At 36.5% G+C, this 19,854-nt stretch overlaps 1 protein-coding gene across 2 annotated transcripts in view; it reads left to right on the top strand.

Moving 5' to 3' along the window:
* TMEM39A (transmembrane protein 39A) overlaps positions 1-19,854 on the top strand; it is a 30,769-nt gene that overhangs the window by 9,769 nt on the left and 1,146 nt on the right. The window contains exons 3-8 of one of the 2 annotated variants that reach the window (XM_027868121.1): positions 188-410; positions 4,013-4,096; positions 8,732-8,886; positions 14,741-15,089; positions 15,851-16,038; positions 17,963-18,083. In XM_027868121.1, the coding sequence (XP_027723922.1) occupies positions 188-410; positions 4,013-4,096; positions 8,732-8,886; positions 14,741-15,089; positions 15,851-16,038; positions 17,963-18,083 (1,120 nt within the window). The remainder of the gene's footprint in view (positions 1-187; positions 411-4,012; positions 4,097-8,731; positions 8,887-14,740; positions 15,090-15,850; positions 16,039-17,962; positions 18,084-19,854) is intronic. The other variant, XM_027868131.1, reaches the window with a different exon arrangement.

Below are 19,854 nucleotides of genomic sequence, written 5' to 3'. Positions count from 1 at the left end.
CACACACACACACACACACACACACACACACACACACACACACACACCTCCACCCCATGTATGTGGTAAAATAGATCATTTTAATACTCTGTCCCTACAACTGTGATACTCTTTTTAAGTCCTTTAGCTTTTTTATTGTCATTTAAATCTAATAAGTTCTTGAATTAATTATAGTTATCTGTTTCAGGAATGGTAGTGCTGTTGGCCTTTCGGTCCCTCCGATCACAGCCTTAATCACTCCTGAGCCTGTACGTCATTGCCAGATTCCAGACTTGCCTGTGGACGGGAGCCTGCTCTTTGAATTTCTCTTCTTCATCTACCTTCTAGTGGCCCTGTTCATTCAGTACATCAACATATACAAAACTGTGTGGTGGTATCCTTACAATCATCCTGCTTCTTGTACTTCACTGGTGAGTCTTTATTGACCTGAAAGTTCAAATTCCTTGAGATCTTACTAGATTCTTACATGGGTATAAAAATTATGTGCAGCAAAAATATCTTTTCATTGATACTTGTATTACTTGGAAGAATCAGTGACTTATAATCAAGTTGTGATTCCAAAAATCTTTTTTAATAGCTTGTGTTTTGAAGGAATGAAAATACTTGGAGATATATAAATTGATTAGTGTTCTGAATTCTATAGCATGAATGCTTATTTCCTGCACCATCACAAATATTTCTAGATATAAATTATATTGTCTCAAAGAGTAGCATGGCATTATGGATAAATAACCAGACTGTGAGTCAAGATAATCTGGCTTCGAGTCTTGGTCTCTGACACATACTAGCTATGTGGCCATTGCCAAGTCATTTAACTTCAGTTTTTTCAGGTAACTCTGGAACACTATAAATTTTAGAATAGTTGCCAGTCTTCATTATTAGAAACCGTTTCCTCTGAAATGTTCCTATACTGATGAAATCACAGGTCTAGGGTTTAAAAAAAAAAAACCAGTACCCCAACCCCAAAAGTTTGTGGTAATTTGAATTATGCTATATCACACCTTTCAGCACAAGGAATTGGTGTGATAGTGTTTAGGTTCTTGCCAGTATCATCCAATGTTGCAGAAACTTTGATGACCAATCAATAAAAAGTATTCAAGCTTCAATTTGGGGAGTTGTTGAATTTGACTGTTCTGAGTATCATTAAATTTAATGGAAACATAAGGGCTCTATGTTTTTGAAATGGAGCACGCTTCCAACTCAATGTTACCTAGCCAGTTTGTTGTGACATTTTGGTGCATTCAAAAGTTGGCTTTGTTGTGTAACACTTTCCTGGATTTCTTCCCTACTCTCTGCTAATTGTTGACTAAGGGAGTGGAAGATGATGACAATCCTTGTGGAGAGAAGAATAAGAATGTCTAGAAGATGGATGCTTGCATAAGGCAACAAGGCAAGGCAATGAGCATTTTTCTTTTAAGTGCTTACTATGTGCCAGGCACTGTGCTAAGCATATGAGATACCAAACAAACATTGAGATACAATTATCAAAATATTTTTTAAAACAAATTCAAGATCCTCAGGTTAAGAACTTCTGCCATTGACTAATATTCTATTTTCAAGAAAGTTTGGACTAGTTTGTTTCGTAATTAAGCTGCCACATAATTAGTTAACGTATCGTAATATTTGCTTCATGTATTTACTTAGCTCTTCAACTAGATAAGATTGTCATTTTCTTGAAGGCTGGGACTATGCCATATAATCCTTCTATATTCTTTACAGCGGTAGTATCAAACTTGAATAGAAATGGAAGCTACTCATCTGTACATAAGATTACCTGTGGGCCATACATCAACTTAAGTTTTAAATTGCTATATTATCTGTGTTTTATTGGTTTTTGTCGTTAGTAAACGTTTCACAATTACATTTTAATGTGGCTCAGGCTGCACTTGGGAGTGTTGTAGGGTAAGTGTTTAACACTTCTGCTTTATGGTACCCCACAGAGATGAGTGTGTAATAGCTACTCAATAATTACTTGTTGGTTGATTAAAATTTTCTTTGTACTTATGATGACTCCCTTAAAAGAACTTTGCCTTCCTTGAGTCTTAAGGCTAAGTAGGGAACTTTTCTGCCCCAAACCATTGTGACTAGAATTTTTATTTTTAAATATATGGTGACTAACTGCAGAGTCTTCACTATTATCTTTGGCATGAATGTAATCCAGTCCTGAAGCCTCAAACCCACAGATAATGTATTGAAATTCTCTTGTTAACATTGCACATCCTGAGGTTTTCTGTGATTTGGGAAATTGCCTTAAAATTATATACAATATTATTAAAACTCTTGAGATTCCATCTCATCTTCTGCAAACTTGCAAAAATGACAAAAAGGGAGAGTAGTCAGTTGGGAATGGGGGGACTGTATGAATACAAGACTGGAGGGAGGCCTGTGTTAGTGAAGCTGTGAATTGGGCCAACCTTTCTAGATATCATTTTGAAATTATTTAAGAAAAGTGACAAAATTATCCGTACCATTTGACCCAGTAGTCCCACTCTTGGGCATACTTCAAGGAAATAGACTGAACATGCTATAATAATGTTCTTTATGGAAGCAAAGAATAGGAAATGAGATGGGTGCTGTCATTTAAACAGTGGAATATAAATGTAATGGAATATTATTGCACAGTAAGAAATAATGACAGAAGAATTCAAAGACACAGGGGAAGATTTGTATGATCTGCAAAATAAGATAAAAACAAAATAAGCAGAACCAGAAGAACAATATATGCAAAGACTTCAGTGATGTAAATGAAAAAAAATCACTAAAACAAAGCCAGACCTTGGGTAATTGGGCAAACCAGTGAGTGTCCTAAAACTTAGATCATGACATGTGCCTCCCTCTTAATTGTAGAGATCCAGGAGACTAGTGGGGCAGGATGTTGTAGACATTTTCAGAGCTAGTTACTGTTTCTGCTTAATTGATTTTCTTTGTCATGAGGGGAAGGTTCAGTAATCTCAGGGGTAGGGGGGGAATGAGGGTCTCAGAAATAATTGTGATATAAAGACAAAAAAAAATTTTTAAAAATTGTCTGCTGTGTCAGTTGATAACTTATTTTATTCCAGCTCCTGTCATTGATGTTGATGCCAGGCAAGGCAGTATGGTATACTCAAAAGAACAGTGGAGTCAGGAGACCTAACCGTAACCTTGGGCAAATAATTTCACTGCTCTGGGCCTCCATTTCTTTGTCTAAAATGTCTTGATTGTGTGTAAGGTCCTATCCAGTTCTAAAAGTCTATGGTCAAAATGGTTTCCCATTTTATGAGTAAAAACACTAAGGTTTTGGGAGTTTAATTAACACAGTTCAACCCCAGAGAGTGACAGAGCTAGGTATAATATTTAAAAATCTTCTGACTCTAGTCTAGTCATCTATGCCCTAAACCAGATGTATCAAACTCATAGCCTTCAAAGAGCCTGGAACCAGGTTAAAAAATAATTGGCAAACATTTAACAAAATAAATAAAAATGCAATACAATATAGATGTTAATTTGTGGTTTTCTAAGTCAGTGTGCAGCCTGCAAGGATCTGTTTCTATTTGAGTTTGACACCATTGCTCTAAACTATAATGCCAACTTTTTATTGTATTTTTTAATGACGTGTCTAATTTATGTTTAGTTTTTTGGTCAGTCAATAATTATTCATGAATGGTAGCTAATGTTTATATAGCACTTTAAGGTTTGCAAAGTGCTTTACTCCAAGAAACTCTGTATGGTGAATAGTGTCAAATATTATTCCATCTTCAGACTGAGAGAGCTGAGGCTCAGAGAGCTGAAGAACTTTGTTCAGGGCTATACAGTTAGTATATACAGTTAGCTGGTTTTTAAGCCATGTTTCCTGATTCAAGTACCACAACGACACACTATATTTTTATCTCTGACCATAATGGTGGCCCTCTAGGAAGTATAACCTTTTGATGACTTAAGATCCTTCAGCTGTTACTGGAAACCAACATCTACATAGTCATTTTCAACTGAATACAGTTTGTTTCTTTCTGATGCAAGTATTTGTCCTCTGTAGAATTTTCATCTCATTGATTACCACCTGGCTGCATTCATCACAGTGATGCTAGCAAGGAGGCTTGTCTGGGCGCTCATCTCAGAGGTAATGGCTGATTTGCTAAATTCTTTCTCTTGGAGGGCTCAAATTGAAGATCTTAAGGTTATTTGAAATGTCCAGATATAACTTATCTTTACCAAGATAAAGCTTGTCACTACTCTTTAAAAAATGATTTTCTTGTTGCATGGTGTATAAAGGAAAAGTATTCTCCCCAAACATGTTAAAATAGTTGTTTAAGGAGGGCTTAGTTTCCTCACTTTTCTTGCACTATATTGACTAATAGTTAATAGAAAGTTTCCCAAATCACCTAATTATGAAATGATAACTCCTTTTGGAATGGCCTTGAGTTGAAATTGTTTATAGACTAAAAATTCCTTTCAAATCCATTTGGAGAGTTTAATTAAAGAAATTACTTTGCATTTTTTAAAGCTTGACTTAAAAATTAAAACCATTGGGGCAGCTTGGTGGCACAGTGGATAGAACTCAGGCCTTAGAGTCAGGAGGACCTGAGTTCAAATGCAGCCTCAGACACTTGACACTTACTAGCTGTGTAACCCTGAGCAAGTCACTTAACTCTGTGTGCCTTACCAAAAAAAAAAAAAGGCAAAATCATGATAAAAAAATTAAAACCATTTTCTTACTTCATACTTTGCATGCAGTTAGTCCTAAGGATTATAATGTATGTAAATTTGAGTCTTTAAAAAAAGTCATCCTCTAGAGATGAGTTTCATTTTCTTTCAGAATGTATTGTCATTAGCATGTTAGATTCTTACACCATAATCTGTTTGCCAGTCAGATAGCAGCTGGATCTGGGAATTCTTGACCTGACAATTCTGCCTTAGTCCCATGAAGAATACTCAAACAGAACAAAAAGAGCAGCTTGGTCAGAGGGGTCAGCCCTAAAAAATGATTCAGATCCTTTGTGTTAGCCCCAATTTTTAGCTTTGTTTTTATGGACAAGAATTAACTGAATATTTGAGGTAGTGTATATTTTTCATAATTAAGAGGTACTCTTTGGATTCTTTTTTTTTCTTCTCGGCTTCCTATATAAAGAGGAAAGGTATTTTTCTTTCTAGATGCATTGAGAATTTATCCAGAATCTTCCCTTGGGAGGAGTTCAAGGAATCCTGGGTCCAAAAATTTGGATATTTGTAAAATGCTTTATACGTATATTTATTTGTTAAACTGGCTATGGAATTGTGTTGTCTAACCACGTTGGTTGCCTACAAAGAGCTCAGAGTCAACGGATGTTCATTTAGAGTCAGAGTGATTAGTCTCAGCATTGTAGAAAGTCTAAGGAAACAAATGATAGTCCTTGATGTTTGTAGAGAGCCAATTTAACTTCAGAAGCCTTGGAACAAGGGAATGTGCAAGCCATTCAACTTAATCTTTCATCTAGAAGCCCCTGGAGTAAATTATATTATAGAAGAGTGCTTGCTTCTGCCCTGGCTTATGATCCTGAGCTGAATTAGTTTTATGTGATTCATGTAAGAAGCTTATGGAGAAAAGCTCCGAGTAACTAGAAATGTTATATTTCTGTATTTACCTTGGAAAGAAAGTAAATAAATGCTTATAGTTGACCATTTAATGACTGAACTATCTTGCATGTGGAATTTGGAGGTACTTGTTATAAGAACATCCCTAGTGCCATGCCATGGTATTCAACTTCACAGTCAGTTTGGCAAGTGTGAACTCAACAGTGAAGATTTCTCTTAGAAGCTTTAGAACTCAGCCTAATAATTATCATATCCTAAAAGTAATTTAAGCCATCTGAAAGGCAGGCTTTGTCTCCTTAAGCTTGGACCACTTCCTGTATAGAGAGGAAATGAGGTGGCCCAAGAAATCTTTTCATTGAGAGTTTAACCAAAGAAAAGCAAATGAATTTATTCAAACAGTTGCTATTATTGACTGTAGCTTTTGTCATACCATACATATTTCTTATTGAAATGAAGACAAATGATGTATTGGAAAATATGGCTACTCTACAAATGTGTTTGGAAAATTGTTCCAGAAATGGAAAAGTGTAAAAGGCCATATTTATAAACACAGATGTGTATTATAATGGAAAAATGCTGAATTTACAGCCAAAAGACATGGGTTTTAATCATTCATTAGGCATGGTACTCTGGATATGGCACTTAACCTATCTATGACTTAAGTTTTCTCATTTGGAAATGGAAATGTTAATACTTGTACCATTCCTGTTTCAGAGTAGGAGAATGTGTTTTGTAAACTGTTAAGTAATATGTAAAAGTGAGCTATTTTTATTAACAGGAATGATACTTACAGATTGGCTTTTATATCTTTTTATGGGAAAATTTGCACAGCTAGAGTTAACCTAGCTGAAAATTTTTCTGTTCGACTAACACAAAGTGAATTGATAGTGGATGTCAGTAGTCATAAAACCCGATGGGAATGTTTTCAATGAAGAGAAATTGTTTTATTCCCCACTATCATTTTATTGTATCTTTATTCCTTTCTGCCTCATGCCAATCTCCTGGGATGTTTGTCGCCATTTCAGAACTTTTGGTTTGCAGTTCCAGCGTTTATTCAGCTGTTTTTTTCCTTAGATACTTTTCCTGCACTTGAGGATATGTTGCCGCAGGTAGTAATGATATTTCAGTGATCCAGATGCAAGGCAGATGTTTGCCTGCGGTCCAGATTATAACCATGTATTATTCATTACTTATTTATAAAAATGATGTAGCTATTACATCAATGGAACTTAAGTAAAATTAATTAATAAAGTAGATCATTCTCAAAGAGCAAACTTGTTTTAAAAAGTCAAGTCTGGATTCAATTAGGTCACCTTCTTCTCTGATCCTTAACTGCCACCAGTCACAGATTAAGATAATCCTGGTTTTATCCCCAGACTTTTATTTTAATGCTGCTTTCTTACTCATCCTGAATCCTATCTTAGTGTCAAACCCAAGTATGTTTTTTCAGGACTTATACCATTTTGACCTTAAAAGCCTTTTTAGTTTCTCTCAATTACCCACCTACTTCTCAGAAATTCATTCTTGTAGTTGCTGCCATTCACAGCCTGTAACTGAAGTAATTATTTGTGGAGTTCAGTTCCATTCTCTCTCTGAGCTCCTCTTTCTTCACTTTTGTTTTGCAGAAATAGCAAAAAGGCATCAATACAATAAGCACAGAAAACATAGGTAACTTTCCTCTTAAGAGTAAAATATCTACCTGTCCTTCTTTAGCTTTTGGGGTAGTATGTACTCCAATTTGAAATTGATCTACACTAGCACTTAGGAACTCCTAGCAGTATTTCAGCAATCTGAAACTTTTACAAAATGCCCCAATCTGAGAATTGTTCTTCAGAAATCTTTCCTAAAAGAACCTTTATCTTTTACACAGAACATGACTCTTATTTTCCCTTTAATTTCTTAAAAAAATTGTTAGTTGAGAGAGTACCAAAAACATCACGTACAAATTTTTAATAGATGTTAATGTTAGTTTGCCTGCCTCTTGTTTCCTCTTTGTTTATTATCTACGTAACAGGGAGGATCTCTGCCCTGAGGAAGACCAGTCCTCTTTAAGGAGGTGCTGGAGCTAATAAAACCACCAACTCAGAGGCCATTCAGAGGTGAGTCCCATCCATTGGGCCCTGTTCTGCCACCTCCAAGCCCACCTCCCTCCTGCCAGGACTAAAATTCATTGGGCTGCTACCTCACTCATTAATAGTAGCCAGCCCTGGGGACCTTGGAAATAGGGCTGAGTGGGTCCAATGGCTGAGGCTCCTCCTCCAGGGTTTTGGCTGAGAGTCGGTAAATGAGGCTGCATTGGAGTGGGTATCATCAAGGGGGCAATGTAAGACTGTACCTATTCAAAACAACTGAGATTTATGTATCATTCTAGGCTTAAGTATTACATTATGATCTTATCATTTTTGCTACTTAACATTTATTAAACTTCCGCTGTTAATGGCAATATGAAGAATACTTAAAGGGAAGAGTCCTGACCTCAAGTCTTTACACTGAAGAAATTTACATAAGAAAAGTACACACACTAGCATTTATTCTCTCTGGGGCCAGGGGTTAATGTTTGTTTGCAATGGCTTAATATGCAATCCACAACACTAGGTATTTCTTTCCCTTCCTCATCCTTGCACCTTAGGTACTCATGACCTGACTCGGGAGATTGGGAACCCTGGGAACACTCCTTTTTTTTCCTTTTTCTCTTTATCTGTGCTTCTGATCTTCTTTTACTTTATGGGAGCAGACAACTGTCTCAGAGGTTATAGAGAGTCAACTTTTCCCCCTCCTTCTTGCTTGCTTTTTTCCTCAGTCTGTTTTGAAGAGGAAATTGGGAGCTACATAGCTCCAAGTTCTGGCAAATATGTTTTCTCATTGCCTTAATTTAGCCATCAGAATATTGGATTTAAGAAAAAAGGTTAGATTCCTATATCTGACTGTATATTCCCATGTTTGCAAAGCTTAAAAATCTAAACGTATTTGTTTGTTTCCATTTCATTAGTTTGGAATCCTACCAAAAAAAAAAAACCATAATTGGTTGAAGCTTTAACAGGTTTTCTTTTTTTTTTTCTTTTGCTTACAACATTGGTAAGCCCAGGTATCCTCCTCACTTTAACCATATTTGTTTTGGACAAGATACTTATTATTGTATTCTCTGTTTTATGGAATTTTATATCTGATGCTTCTAAATTTCTAGGCCTGTAAGGTGGGCGCAGCATCTGTGATTCACTACGTATTACTCATAACAGCTCGTTTGGTGCTGCTTACGTTGTGTGGATGGGTGCTGTGTTGGACTCTGGTCAATCTTTTCCGAAGTCATTCAGTCCTCAATCTCCTTTTCCTTGGCTACCCGTGAGTAACACAGTCTTAACATTTTATTATCAACCCTTAACAAAATAATGTAGGGAGGAATAAAGAAAGGGTAGAACTTAAATACTTAAAAAGAAAAAGTAACAGTTTGGAAGATAGAAAAGAAACAATATAATGTACAGGTAACAGTGGAGGTGTTTTGATGAGTTCTGTTTGTCAGGTATGAGCTGTTGGCACTTTTTATATTGGGAGGACAAGTATGAGGCTACTAATGTGTAGAAGGAAGAATTGGTTTATAATGCTTTTTTAACCAGTTACTCCTGGGCTTAATAAAAACATTCTTCTTGGCTTATGTAAAATAATCTAATGTCAAGATACGTTGGTTTATTCATGTTGCACTCCTTTATTAAATCGTACAACTACAGTGTAATTTTGGTACTTCACTAGAAACAATTTCAAGTGTCAAGAATGAAATATAGGTAGAAAATTGTACTTTCAATAATGATCTTTATATGGTTAGAATCATAGCCCTTTAGAATAGGAAGGGCTCTTAGAAGTTCAGTCCTTCTCATTATACATTTCAGGAAACTGAGGCTCAGCGAGATCAAGTGATTCTACTGTATACATTGAGTCATTTTGACTATTTCTCCTTCAAAGGAGGAGGGACAGGTTAGCTCCATATAGTTAGCATAAATTTTTTTAGTGGATACCTAGTAGAGAACAAAGGCTTGATTAGAAAATATACTATGGGTATAAGGGATGACTTTCTATTTGGTGTCAATGATAGAATTAAAACTTAGGATTTCAATTAGAAATTGGTAAAGGCAGCTAGGTGGCACAGTAGATAGAGTGCCAGGCCTTAACTCAAAAAGACCCATCTCCTGAGTTCAAATCTGGCCTCAGACTTACTGGATGTTTGACCCTAGGTAAGTCACTTAACCCTGTTTGCCTCAGTTCCTCATCTGTAAAATGAGCTGGAGAAGGAAACCACTGTAGTATCTTTGCTTAGGAAAACCCCAGATGAGGTCATGAAGAGTTGGGCTAAGCACAGTTGATTTTGTGCCTATACATTTTATGGCAATGATTTATCTTCATATTTCCAGTTTAATTTTGCAGCTGCATCAGGAAAGTGATGATTTGGTTATTTTATTTTCTAAAGCCCATTGGGGTAAAGTGTGATGTTTTTAGAATGTGAATCAGGTCTTATTCAATGGGTAAATCAAAAATTATTTCTAGAATATTTTTGTCATGTACTTTTAAGAATCAGTGGTAAAAATTATTGAAATCCTATTACTTAATTAAAACAACAAATATTCCAGGTATTTTTCTTCAATGTGTAGTTTTTAAGATAAAAATAAGGATATAATTTTAATACAAATCTACAGTATGCTTTATTCCTTTAAATATCAATTCACCAAACATAATCATCTATAAAAACAAACTATTTCAGTCGGGTCAGTAAAAGAAACATAAGTATACAGCTAATTTCCTCTTCCTCTTTATTCATAGACTAGAAAAGAAAGAGGAGCTTTCCTGCTTTCTCAATTCCCAAATGATTTCTCAATTTAGGATGAATTAGACTGAAAGAAGAAAACATTCTTTCTACACCTGCAGAAGATACTGCTGCTAAAAGCTGGATTATCACTTCAGTAGTCTTTGAATTCAGGTGCTTAAGTGACTTCCAGTGTGATTTTATTTGAAACCTCATCAATACATATATTTTTGTAATGCTTTACCCTGAGCCTAAAATTGATTATTGTTGGCATAACAAAGGGATGATTGCTTGCTGTGTCTATATGCCCATGTCATAGCCTCTTTTTTGTTGACATTTAAAGATGGTGAGAATATTGACAAGCAAAAAAATGGACTAGTGGCAATTCATGGATTATTGACCCATTTTTAAAAAAAAGATTATAGAAGTATGTTTATCATATTTGATAAATTGAAAGTATAATCTTTATTATAAAGTCTTTGAGTTTAAGTATATCTTAAAACTTTCTACTGCATAGACTTTATTAAAGAAAGCATTTTAAGAAAGCTTCTAAGAATCCGATTTACATTTTCTTTAAAGTATTAGGGTTTTTTATGTTTTTTTAAAATTTTTATCTACTTTGCACCAAGAGTATGGCTTCCATAGGAAGCTGATTTTTATGAAATGCCTGGGCACAGAAAGAGGAGAAACGAAATAAAGGTTAAAGAGGATTTGCTTTCCTCCATGCACATGAAATCGTCTTTTATGATGCAGCATGAGGCATTAAATTCACTGGAGTAGTCATCTTTTAACAGCCACCTCTTGTCCACAGTAGTACAATTAACCTTGGCAAATGGAATAAATTTTTGAAAAGTTTTAATAACATAATTATATTAATGATATTTTAATTTAGATTGCCACACTTTTACTATGAAAATTTACTTTGGATACTAAGTTATAATTTGTTTGCTGCCTAAATTCATAATCATCAGATCAACATGTACTTATAATGGTTACTCAGAATATTTGTTAGGTTGAATTATAAGGTATTTACTATGTGCCCAGCACTGTTCTAGATGGTAAAGAATATAGAAGTATGAAGACATAGACCTTGTCTTTGAGGAGTTAAAAGTCTCGTTGGGGAAATGATACCCTGGCAGAAAACTAGATAAGAAGTAAATGCAATATATAATCAAGTGCTAGACAGTATAGTATTGTTAACATAGCAAGGGAGGAAGTGAAGCTGAGCTTTGGGAGAGAGAAGGTAGTAGGTATGATCAGTAGTTCCAAAGAGTATACTAACTTCTCCCAAGCTGGGGTGGTTTGTAGCTAGCACATTAAAACAGGGAGAAGTAGGGTGTTCACTTCTGGTTTTGGAAGGCAGATCCTAATTGAACTTTTGGTACAGAATATATAGTGCTTGGAGGAGAGAAAAAGCAAGAAAAAGTAGAACTTGTAGTGGTATAGTATAGCTTTGGGGATTGGATGTTCCCTGGTGTCTTTTCCTGTGTGTCTGCAGATGCGTGTTCTGTGTTGTGAGTGGTCCCCATGTTCTTATGTGCCAATCACTGAAGTGATTGGCAAGCAGAGTCATACTGTTCAAATTCCTAAAGACTTAGGCCTGTAAAACACCAAAGTGACTTGGTGATGATGAATGTGTCACAATTATTTGAAGGCTGTTTCTTTAATAGCTCTTTGCAGACGATTTCCTCTCAGGGCATTGTCATTGTCAGAGATCAGACCCTGTAAGGTATCTACACTAACTACCGTGGGAAATCAAAGAAAGGAAAGATCCATTATGGGCCAGGGTAGTAAGCCGAATCTCAACATTTGGATTGGTAGAGAGGAATAGACAGAATATCCCAAATGAGGGGAAGAACAACGTTGAATGGTAGTGGACAATAAGGAAATCACCCTGACCATGGCAGAAAATGGTGTAAAATGATAGGAGACAAGGTTAAACAGGTGAAAAGCGTCCTAGAATACCAAGCCATAGGCATATAATAAGTATAGATAGTTGGGATGTAGAAGGCAATAATTAGTGTAGATTTGTAGGTATTTTATGTGTAAAATGGACCAAAAGAGTGGAGTGAGAAAAAGCTTTTGGTATATGATGCTGGGGAAAGGTGATGGGGACCTAGATCAGGGTTGTGGTATTGGGAATGGAGAAGTACAAATCTCAGAGACTTTGCAAAGATAAATCTTTCAGAACTTGAGAATGGGATTTGGGGGAAGGAGGAAACAAATGAAAATGACTTATAGCTTTCAAAGTAGTGGATCTGGAAGAAAGTAGAGGTGGGTAGTTGGTTTCTGGGAAGATAAGGTATTCAGTTTTAAGCATGTTGAGTCAGAGGTGATTGTGATTTCCAGTCAGAATGACCTGTAAACAACTGGATATGTGGGACTAGAGAAAGATGAAGTATCAAAACCTGGATTTGGGAGTCCTCATCATAGAATTGAGGAATAATGACCTGAGAGTGGAAGAGTTCTTAAGGAAGTAAATGGAAAAAAATAAAAAAGTAGAGCGCTAAGGACTGAGCATTGATACGTATCTATAGTGAACAGAAGAGAGGAAGGAGCCATCAGAAATTATAGAGAAGCAGTTAGATTAGTCAAGTATAACATTACAGAAGCCAAGGGAAGAGAATTTTAAGAAGAAAGAGGTAGTCATATGCAGCTGAGAAATTAAAGAAGACAAGGATTAAGAAAAGGTCATTATTTTTAGATGGAAAGTCATTGGTGAATTTCATGGAGGTCCAGTGAGTAGTAGCCAGATTTTAAAGTAGTAAAGCTATGGGGGCAGCAGATGTGGGGCATTTATTGAAGAAATTTGGCTAGGAAAGAAGGAAAAATAGAATGATAGGAGGTGAGGGCATCAAGTTCAAGTGAAGGTTTTGTTTTTTGTTGTCTTTGTTTTGTTTTTAAGATAGGGGATACCTGTGCATGGTTGGCAGAAAGTAAGAAACTAGTGGAAGGGCTGGGATACAAAAGAAGAGTCAGCTTCGGAGAGGAGAAACAATAGCTCTTGCTCTGAGATATCAAGAAAGACTAAGAGGGTAGACGTAGAGACAGATATTTTGAAGCAAAAAGTGGGTAAATATTACAGTATTCCTTTTCTGCAGTTCCTCATTTAATTTCATCTCAACATATTTCTGTTTCTACATCTGTCCTCTCTTCCATCCTTCTAGTGTTAGAGAAAAAAGTCTCTCTTTCCTCAGAAGGTAACAGTCATCTATGCTATAGTTTCCACTCCCTTCCAAAATTCTAAGGCACTTTCATATTTATTCCTTTTTTGTTCCCCAGAATTTTCCATCTCTTTCTTCCTTTAAGCTTCTTTCCTTTTGCCTTCAAATAATGAGTTACATTTATCTTAAAAAACCTAAAACCAACACCCCCTCTTGACCTTGCTACCCTTTCTTGAATGAGTAGTCTTTTTCTTCTGCCTTCTTTTCCTTTACATTATTGCTTATGTTTCTGCTATTGCTGAAAGTGATTTTTTTGTAAGGCACTTCTAATAGTTTTGACACCAAATCCAGAGACCCTTACTGTTCTTATTCTCCTTGAACTGTTTGCAGTATTTGCAACTGGCCACCAGTACTTCTAGAAACTCACCTACTTCTTTTTCCATGATAATGTACTTCTTTGATTCTCTTTCTGCTACTTTCTCCATTTCTTCTGTTTACTTCATTGCCTTTTCTTTCTCTTTTTATTCCATTAACTAGAAAGTTTTCCAAGGTTCAGGTCTTAGCTTCTACACTTCTTCCTATGTAGTAAATACATCTGCTCCAATTCATCTTTCCTTCTCCATTCTGACAGTCCCTACTCATGAAATAAGTCCTCACCATTTCACATCTATTATACCTTCCTATCACTATCTCTCCCTTTCTTCCGTCCTGTATACTACATATATGTGTGTATGTACATACATGCATATATACACATATATATCTCCATGAAAATGTGTCTTTTAATGTTGATTTATATGCAATGTAGGTCCATATAAATCTATGTCATATAGAGTCTATATATTTTCAACAGATCATTCCAGTCAGAAGTCTCTAATGAAATGAATTTTCTTGAATTGCCCTTATTTTTATGCTGTAGCTGTGTTTGTTGATGTGAAATAATGATCGTGTTTCATTTAGTACCTAGGTCACCTGGTTGTAACTTAATAAGCACATAGAGAAACATTTTGATTTTCTAATGCTACTAGAGAATCAGTTAGTAGTGTACTACTGAGAATTAATGTGCTTTCCTAAGCTACCTTACCATCAGAGAGAGCCTTAGCCATGATGGAAATCTTGGGTTATGTTCACTCTTTCCAATAGCTACTCATTCACAAGGGTTTTATTGACAGGGTTACAAGATCTTGGCTTGAACATGTATCTGTAACCTACTCATCTTCATTTTCACCTTGTTTCACAGGTTTGGTGTTTATGTTCCCCTCTGCTGTTTCCATCAAGATAGCAGAGCACATCTTCTCCCAACGGACTATAACTATGTCGTTCAGCACCAGGTGGTGGAGGAAAGTTCCTCTACTATGGGTGGTTTGGCCAAATCCAAAGACTTCATCTCCTTGTTGCGAGAATCTCTGAAAGAACAATTTAATAATGCCACACCCATCCCCACTCACAGCTGTCCTTTGTCACCAGACCTCATCCGTAATGAGGTAGAATGTTTAAAAGCAGATTTCAACCACAGGATCAAGGAAGTCCTCTTCAATTCTCTCTTCAGTGCCTACTACGTTGCATTTCTGCCACTCTGTTTTGTGAAGGTAGTGGTTGTCTTGTTTTTGTGTATTTTCTAGATTTGTGTATGCATTATGTAAACTCGATATTTCTTGTTTAATTCCCCTTTTCTCTGTCTCCCCTTTGGCAGCCTGGATGGTGGAGTACGGCTGCATCTGGAGTGCACTAGTACCGCTCCTGGTTGGTTGATAGGTATTTCCATATATGTGATGCACCTGTGGTGCCCCTCCCTTGTTTATTAATTTTTCTGTACCCCTGGAGAGAATGAAATCTATACTGATAGTAGCATCAGTGTGTAGGAATTTTAGTCCAGGGTTTTTACTGCAACTCTGATGATTGCTCTTGGTCTTACTTTTATATCAGAACTTAGTTTGAATTTATTCTAACCTTTATCTAATCTTTAACTTGCTCCACTGAAAAGGAAAATGGTGCTGGATATACCTTGGGCAATGCATATTTTGGGACAGTTTAGTGCCTACTACTCATCATGAAGCGGTTCTACAGCCAGAGTGAATTCATTCGCAGGAAACACTCAGATGGAGTGCTTCTAGGAAGGAAGCACAATTGAAATGTAATTGTATCTCCCCAGTCCTAACCCAAACCACCAGTCAGGTTGAAGGATTTTGGAAGACTGTTCTTGAATTTTCTGCGCCGACAGCAGGGTAGCCAATACATGATTTTTTTCCAAGTGTGCAACATGTCTACAGGGCGTATGTATACGCACCCAACCCTGTCTTTTTTGTTCAGAAATGCATGAATCATTTATCTTTCTTCTGATTTCTTCCAGAGTACCCAGTACTATGACATGCGCTGGTCATGTGAGCACCTCATTATGGTGTGGATTAATGCCTTTGTCATGCTCACTACACAGCTGCTACCGTCTAAATACTGTGATTTGCTGCATAAATCAGCTGCTCACTTGGGCAAATGGCAGAAACTTGAACATGGGTCCTACAGCAATGCTCCACAACACATGTGAGTAGAATTGAGGGAGATACCACATACCACCTTTCTGCAAGCTGCTGATTTTGTTTATTTGTTTTGTGTGCCATTCATATTCATGACTCGACACATTTAATTTTTCACTTAGTCCACATGGATGCTCATCTTCTCACCTTAAACTGAACACAAGCAAAGATATTAACTCTTCATTCTCCTTCAAACCCCCTCACTTTTTCCCTTTCAACTGCCTGGTTACTGTAGATAATGTTGTAACTTTCTTTCCAAGTTAGCTTTCCTCTTTCAAATTCAGGTGATTGTCACACATCTTTATTTCTTTCCAAGGGACTCAGAGATTGATTCTATACCTTCATTGCCACAGACCAATGTTTGATAGGCCTGAACTTAATTAACTAGTTATCACATCCAAGAAGTTGTAACTTCTGTTTCTGTGACCAGCCTTTTCTCTTTTGCTAATGAGGACATTGATTGGACATCTGCTTTCCTGTTGCTTATTCTTTTTCACTTCCTTTTCCGCAAATTCTAGTGACTCGACTGGCTTTCAAATGAGATTCAAACCATTTGTTGACTCCAAAGTCCTCCCTAAGTGTTCCATTGCTTTTACATCTTCTCATTTCCTGCTCTTTTGCACAATGTTTAGCCTTCTTAGAGCTGAGCTCTCTTTATTCCCTTTGAATACTCCTATGCCTTCCATCATAACTTAAGACTGGACCATTCTTCTGTGTTGTTCTCCTTCAAAACATTACACAGATCCTATCATGTGTAGAAATCCTTTCCTGACTTAGTGGAACAGATTCAGGTAACCTTACCCCCACCCAAAGTTCTCCCTTCAATTATCTGCCTTGATGTCTGATACAGATTAGCACAGGCCCTCAAGCCCAGGACCTGAAAGAAATTGGGCCAGGCTGAAAAGAAACCTGACTATGGGCAAAGGACAGATTTCAATAAAAATTGAAAATACAACACACAGCACTAGTACTGTACTTCTGCAGGCTACTACTGATGGCACATGGCCATGAGGTGTATCATCACTATGATGCTGGTAAGTGTGAGTAGGGCCAAAGGAAAATTTACTGGAATGGGAAAATGTTAGGTTGCCAGTAGACTTTTTATTACATAAACATATCTAGAAAGCTTACCTGACTCCTGACCTAGGAAACTTAAGAACCTAACTACTATAAAGTAAAAGGTGAGTTAACAATATAATCAAAGCATACTCTGCAATTTTCAAACTTTACCCTACAAAACCAAATAGCTAATGGGAAACAGATTCATTCTTACCAAATAAATTAATATAAAACCAAACTAAGAGAACTTTAATAAAAATGAAGTCTCTTTATCCTGCTGCATAGTCTACAGCATATTTTAGACATTTGAAGTGTATGTGTATATATACATATATATATATATATATATATACACACACACTAATGGTAGGGGGAGACATTATAATTTGTATGGTATGTCTATCCACAGCAAGTTATATACAAGCCCTGGCTCTGCACTTTCTTTCACTGTTGCTCTTGCTAGACTCAGCTTCTCTCATAATTAGGTTCTTTTTAGTACCTTCAAACAGATCTCATTCACTTGGGATTGAGATGACAGCCCAGCCACTTGTATTAAAATTCTTAACCCACAAATACATCAAATATTTATCTTTGCTCATTCTCCTAAGCCAATTAATTGAATCTTCTAATTCCAAGAGTTATCAGTATCACTTCGCATCCTATTTCTTATACTAAAGTTTAGTATAATAAACGCTTTCTATTCCTTTCAACTTGACAAAGGGATTCTATATTTATAGAACCCAGGCAGGTAGAACCTTGAACACTTCCCTTTGTGAACACTTTGTCATTTACTGCAGAAATGTAACTGTCCCTGCCAGAGAATATCAAGTCTGTTGTTGTCTGTGTGTTAATGGTAAATTTTTCCTCTCTAGATGGTCAGAAAGTACGATATGGCCTCAAGGTGTGCTGGTACGACATAGTCGCTGTTTGTATAGAGCTGTGGGGCCTTATAATGTAGCAGTGCCTTCAGATGTCTCCCATGCTCGTTTTTATGCAAGTATCTCTTATTTATTCTCAAACCTAAATTGAGGGTGGGGGAAGCATAGGAAATGATATTATATTAATTTGATTCTAATTCTGAATATTTGTTCTATAGAGGCATAAAGCAGATATTTTCCAATTAAAATTTTAGCAAAACTAAGGAATTGTCCAGTTTTTTTTAGTTGTATTAGAATTTGTTGTGTCCAATACTCTTAAAAACAAATGGGCCATTGCCTAGGGTTTGAAGATCTTTTTCTTGCTTAGATTTTTTTTGTTGTTGTTATTGCATAGAAGAAAGAATAGTAACATTTGTGAAATGGATTTTGATCTGTATATCCTTAAATATTAGTAACTCTTAAGTTTAAGTTATTAATTTACTTAGTAATTATAATACATCAATTCAGCGAAGTGTGTAAAAGGTAGGGACATAATGTCAGGTTAGCCCACTTAAAAATCAAGAACTTGTCAGTGAACTGTGGACCAGGTTGTCCTTTCTTCTGGAGTACAAAGGGGAGTTACAATTGGTTAAGTTACTCAGCCCTGCCTCTCCCCCTCCCTGAACCAAGTTTCCAGTTAAATTACATTTCATATCCCCAACATGAGAAATTCTGATTCTTGGAGAAAATGGCTTGCAAGAGGAAGCATCCTGGGGTGAGAGTGAGGAACATTCTTAGTAGATTTGCCCTTGGTAAGGGTATATGTTCTAGATATTCTTTGCACAAAGTATGTATTTAAGAAACATTTGTATAGATCAATGAAATGAAGACCATAGGAGGAGTGAATGTTGTGAACGGTATATTTGGGAGTTCAGAGGGAGGATTTGTGCGAGAACTGTTGCCTTGAAAGGATGCTTGCGTTCCCTAGTGTGCTGGGTAGGAGTAGGTGATTACCGAAAGCTCTTGTCTGGGAGCAGTCCAGCTAGAGATTAGAAGCCTGCCTCAGAAAAAGGCTTTCATAATTGTTATGATTTAGCCCTGAATAGATCATTCTAAATAACTAAGATGAGGGCAATATTCTACAGTTAAATAAAGCAGATGATTTCCAGATGGAATGTGTGATTTGTTTTAGCATACTTAGGGAAGTGTCTCCTGACTTGAGGCCTGTAGGCTATTAATGGGTTAACAAAGGTTGTGGTTACTCTCATTGGCCTCTTGAAAACTGCAGTAAGTATATGTTTTATTAAAATGTTCAAGTAGCAGAGTACTGAACATGTGTTTTTTGGACACTTTGTTCAGGAGAATCTTGCTGATTTAGAGGGAGTTAATTGGGAAATTAGTACATAAATAATTCACTGGGGTTGACTTATTAAATTGTAGTGACTTTAAGTGCTAAGGATCTATTATTTTTTAAGACAGCCTACTAATAGAATTAAAAATTTCCCTCATTATATATTTCCTTGGTTTGGTGTACAACCCCTGACAGTTTAAGGTCTTTGTCTTACTACTGGCTCCTGAGCTGCTTCTGTAAGCCTGTGTAATACAAGGCATGGTGGGGTGACAGTTCAGTTTAATTACATCTTCTTATCTTTCTAACAAGAGGCTTCTAGCAATCAAGCGCCTTTAAAGGCTGCCTTTGAGGAATTAGGTTTACCCTGGTCAAACTCAGAAGTCTACTTCACAGCAAGTTAGGCCTTCTAGGTCTAGTTTCCATTCAAGAGAAGTCCTTCATACTCTCCCCTTCCCATGACTGCTCTAGTCTAAGGTAATTTGTTAAGGCATATGTCTTCTCTTCTTGTCACCAATATTCACAGGCACAAAACCCATTGTTTTTACTTTGTGATGAG

The sequence above is a fragment of the Vombatus ursinus genome, unplaced genomic scaffold (assembly GCF_900497805.2).
Source record: "Vombatus ursinus unplaced genomic scaffold, bare-nosed wombat genome assembly UNPS02001419.1, whole genome shotgun sequence".
Classification (NCBI taxonomy): Eukaryota; Metazoa; Chordata; class Mammalia; order Diprotodontia; family Vombatidae; genus Vombatus; species Vombatus ursinus.
This window is presented reverse-complemented; position numbering and strand designations above follow the sequence as displayed.